The 3,592-nt window shown below is 38.6% G+C and overlaps 1 protein-coding gene across 1 annotated transcript; it reads left to right on the forward strand.

Moving 5' to 3' along the window:
* The first annotated feature begins 538 nt into the window (after window positions 1–538).
* LOC140844158 (olfactory receptor 5W2-like) lies at window positions 539–1,474 on the forward strand. The gene has a single exon (XM_073215643.1). It carries the CDS (start codon window positions 542–544, stop codon window positions 1,472–1,474), a length of 933 nt encoding a protein of 310 aa, XP_073071744.1. The 5' UTR covers window positions 539–541.
* The last annotated feature ends 2,118 nt before the right edge of the window (window positions 1,475–3,592 follow it).

Genomic DNA, 3,592 nt, shown 5'->3' on the forward strand with positions numbered 1-3,592 from the left:
CTTATAATTATTAGTGTGTGACATGCTCATTGTTTCTGATACTCATACAAAAATATTTTAAACACATCAGGTTTTGGAGAAACAATGAAATTATAATCATTTTTATGTCCAAGGAATGTTTCAAGCATGGAAAATGCTTATTCCTGACAGCCTGGATTCTGTGGCATTGCTGTCTCCTTGGTATTATTTTGAAGATATAATGAGATACCACTCCATCCAAATATCCTCCTGGATACAAGGAAGGTAATGCTCAGAAAAATTAGAGAGCTTATAGAAAGTCACACACCTCATGACTGATATCTAGATGTACACTAAAGTTTCTCAACTGCCTATCCCAGTATTTTTTTATTAATGTCATACAGATAGCAATGCCTCTATAAGAGTGACTGTTGACTGAGTAATTATCTGAGTTTAAAAAGACAATTACGGAAAGCAATTGTGTTCTGCCTTATAGATAATTTTAAGACTGTCAAAAGAGTTGAACATGCAGCTGTCATTTTCCTGATCATTTCCTCAAATGTGCTGAAGAGATCAGAGAAGCATGGATAGAGGTAATTGTTCCTCCGTGACTGAATTTATTTTCTTGGGAATTACCAATAACCCTGGGATGAAGGTGACTGTTTTTACCATATTTCTAGTGATTTACCTCACTAATTTCCTAGCAAATCTTGGAATGATCATTATAATTACAATGGATTCCCAGCTGTATACGCCGATGTACTTTTTCCTCAGCCACCTGTCCTTCTGTGACCTCTGCTATTCCACGGCAGTTGGGCCCAAGATGCTGGTGGACATATTTGCCAAGAACAAGTCAATTCCCTTCTATGGCTGTGCTGTGCAAACAGGAATCTTCTGTACCTTTGTAGATGCTGAGTGTCTGCTGCTGGCAGTGATGGCCTTTGACCGGTACAAGGCCATCAGCAACCCCTTGCTCTATACAGTCAACATGTCCAGCACAGTGTGCTCCCTGCTCACGGCTGGGGTTTACGTGGTGGCAATGGCCGATGCTCTCATCCACACAACACTAACATTCCGCTTATGTTTCTGTGGGTCAAATGAGATTAACCATTTCTTCTGTGATGCTCCACCCCTCCTATTGTTGTCTTGCTCAGATACACAGGTCAATGAGTTAATGATATTCATAATATTTGGCTTCATTGAAGTGAGTACCATTTCAGGAGTTCTTGTCTCTTACGCTTACATAATCCTATCCGTCTTGAAGATCCACTCTGCTGAGGGGAGGCTCAAAGCTTTCTCCACCTGCACCTCCCACTTAACTGCTGTTGCAATTTTCCAGGGAACTATGCTCTTCATGTATTTCAGGCCAAGCTCTGCCTACTCCCTAGATCAAGACAAAATGACCTCACTGTTTTACACCCTTGTAATTCCCATGCTTAACCCTCTGATTTACAGCCTGCGGAACAAGGATGTAAAGGAGGCCTTGGAAAAACTGTCAACTAAAAGGTGGTTTTAAGCAGTTGTATTAAACAGACACACACATAGCATAATTGTTGTTTTTATAAAATATTGGATGACACAAGAGGAACGAGTTGTCTCAACTACAATAAAATGACCATTTGTTCTCAAGTCCCATCACCATAATGTCATTGTTCCCCATATGATGCTGTGTTATATGCGTCTAAACTTAGATATGCTACTCCTTCTTTGCAGAAAACTCTCCTGACATCTGTAGTTCTTCCAAATTTTTGTTGGTTCATCTTTTCCTTCAAACATTAGTTAACTACAGCAAAATTTGTCGTATGTTTAATAAATGACCTGAGCATTTAGGTGTTTTGTATCCCAAGGCACACCAGCAGTTTCTACACTAAAGACAACTATAGCCTAGTATAATTAACCAACATTGACTAAGCACTCAAATAATTCATAATAAGTCTCAAAATTGTGATAAAAATGGGGACTCTACATCCAAAGCAGCATGTCCAAATTTAATGAAAATAAAGGCTTCTTTGAATGGAGATATTAAGTGTCAGACCTAAAAAGATGCAAGTTGAAAGTGGAAAACATAGTGCAGAGGATCTGACAATTGGAGACGTCCTAAATTCAGCAAATCCATGAGATTTTAGAAGTACAGAAGGCATTCATGGATGCCACAACATGGATGAACCTTGAGGGTCTTATGCTACGTGAAATAGACAGAGAAAGACAATTATTATATGAACGACCTCACATAGAAAAGGCATCTAAAAAAGTCAAACTGAAAGGAACAGACAGTAGAATGGTAGTTGCCAGAGACTGCGGAGGGGGAGAAATGGGGAGTGTAACTCTGGAGGGTGGGGGGGAATCTTTCTCCCAGGCAGGGACAAATTACCTTTGAAACTGAAATTAGTCAAAGGGAGAAATAAAGTGGAAGAGACACATTTATTGGTCACAAGCAGTTGTCCACTTCTGCTCACCTTTGTGCCTCACCTCCTGGCTGCCAGGATGGACCCCAACCACACCTCTCCAGTCCAGACATGCCTGGCTCCCCCTTGAAATCACCTATTGATACAGACATGGACTTCTCTCCACCCCTTGGAAACATCTATTGATGTGGAGATGCACTAAGGCCAGGAGAGAGATTCTGGAAATATTGCAATTTTACTCGCGGGGAGGTTTGGTCAAATGTTGCAAATGTCTTCTATAAGATGAATAAGATCTGGGGATCAAATGTACATCATAGTGACTCTAGTTAACAATACTATACTATATATTGAAAATTGCTAAGAGAGTACATAGAGAATATTAGCAACACAAAGAAAAAGTGATAATTCTGTGAGGCAATCGATTTGCTTCTTAACCTTATCTTGATAATGATTTCACAAATTATTAATATATCACAGTATATGTGTGTATCTTGAACATACCCAATCTTATCTGTCAATTTTTTCTCAAGAAAGCTGCGGGGGAAAAAAGAAAAGAAGTCCAAATAGTTAGATTATAAAGAGCAATGGAAAGGGTGTTGGTAAAACACAACGTGGTGCTCTCATTTTCATCAACTCCTCTGTCAATGCTCTAGGAAAACTTCCTTCCCTTCTTGACCTTTCTGAGTCCCAGTTAAATGTCCTTTTCTGTAATTCACAATGAACCATCCCCTTTAAGCACCATTTTACTATCATGCTGTTTATTAAGTCACTGCTTCTAATATGAGATTGGGAGTATTCTTTGTCAAGGATTTAGCATTCTTTCCCTGTTGTACAAAACACCCCATGCTGTTTTGGACACAAAATGGGAAAACAAACAAATAAATAATAAATTAAAAACACCAGATGACCTTTCTGGGTGCTCATTAAAAGTTCTTAACATAATTGTATGTGTATAAGGTGTGTGGCTTGAACGTATGTACCTTGTCAACTCCGGTACTATTGTGTTGACAAAAATTTGAGTTGCTTTCAGTTTTATACTATTGTAAATAAGGCGATTTTGAATATCTTTGTGCATGTGTTTGGGTGTACATACTAACTCATTTCACCATGGCATGAACTTAAGAATAGAATTTGTAGGTCTTAATTACCCATTGGAATTGTACCAGTGAAAAGCCACTGAATATTTCAGATTTTCTAGCTACCATTTTCAACATTTTCAAAAGTCTTTG

The sequence above is a fragment of the Manis javanica genome, chromosome 11 (genome assembly GCF_040802235.1).
Source record: "Manis javanica isolate MJ-LG chromosome 11, MJ_LKY, whole genome shotgun sequence".
NCBI lineage: Eukaryota > Metazoa > Chordata > Mammalia > Pholidota > Manidae > Manis > Manis javanica.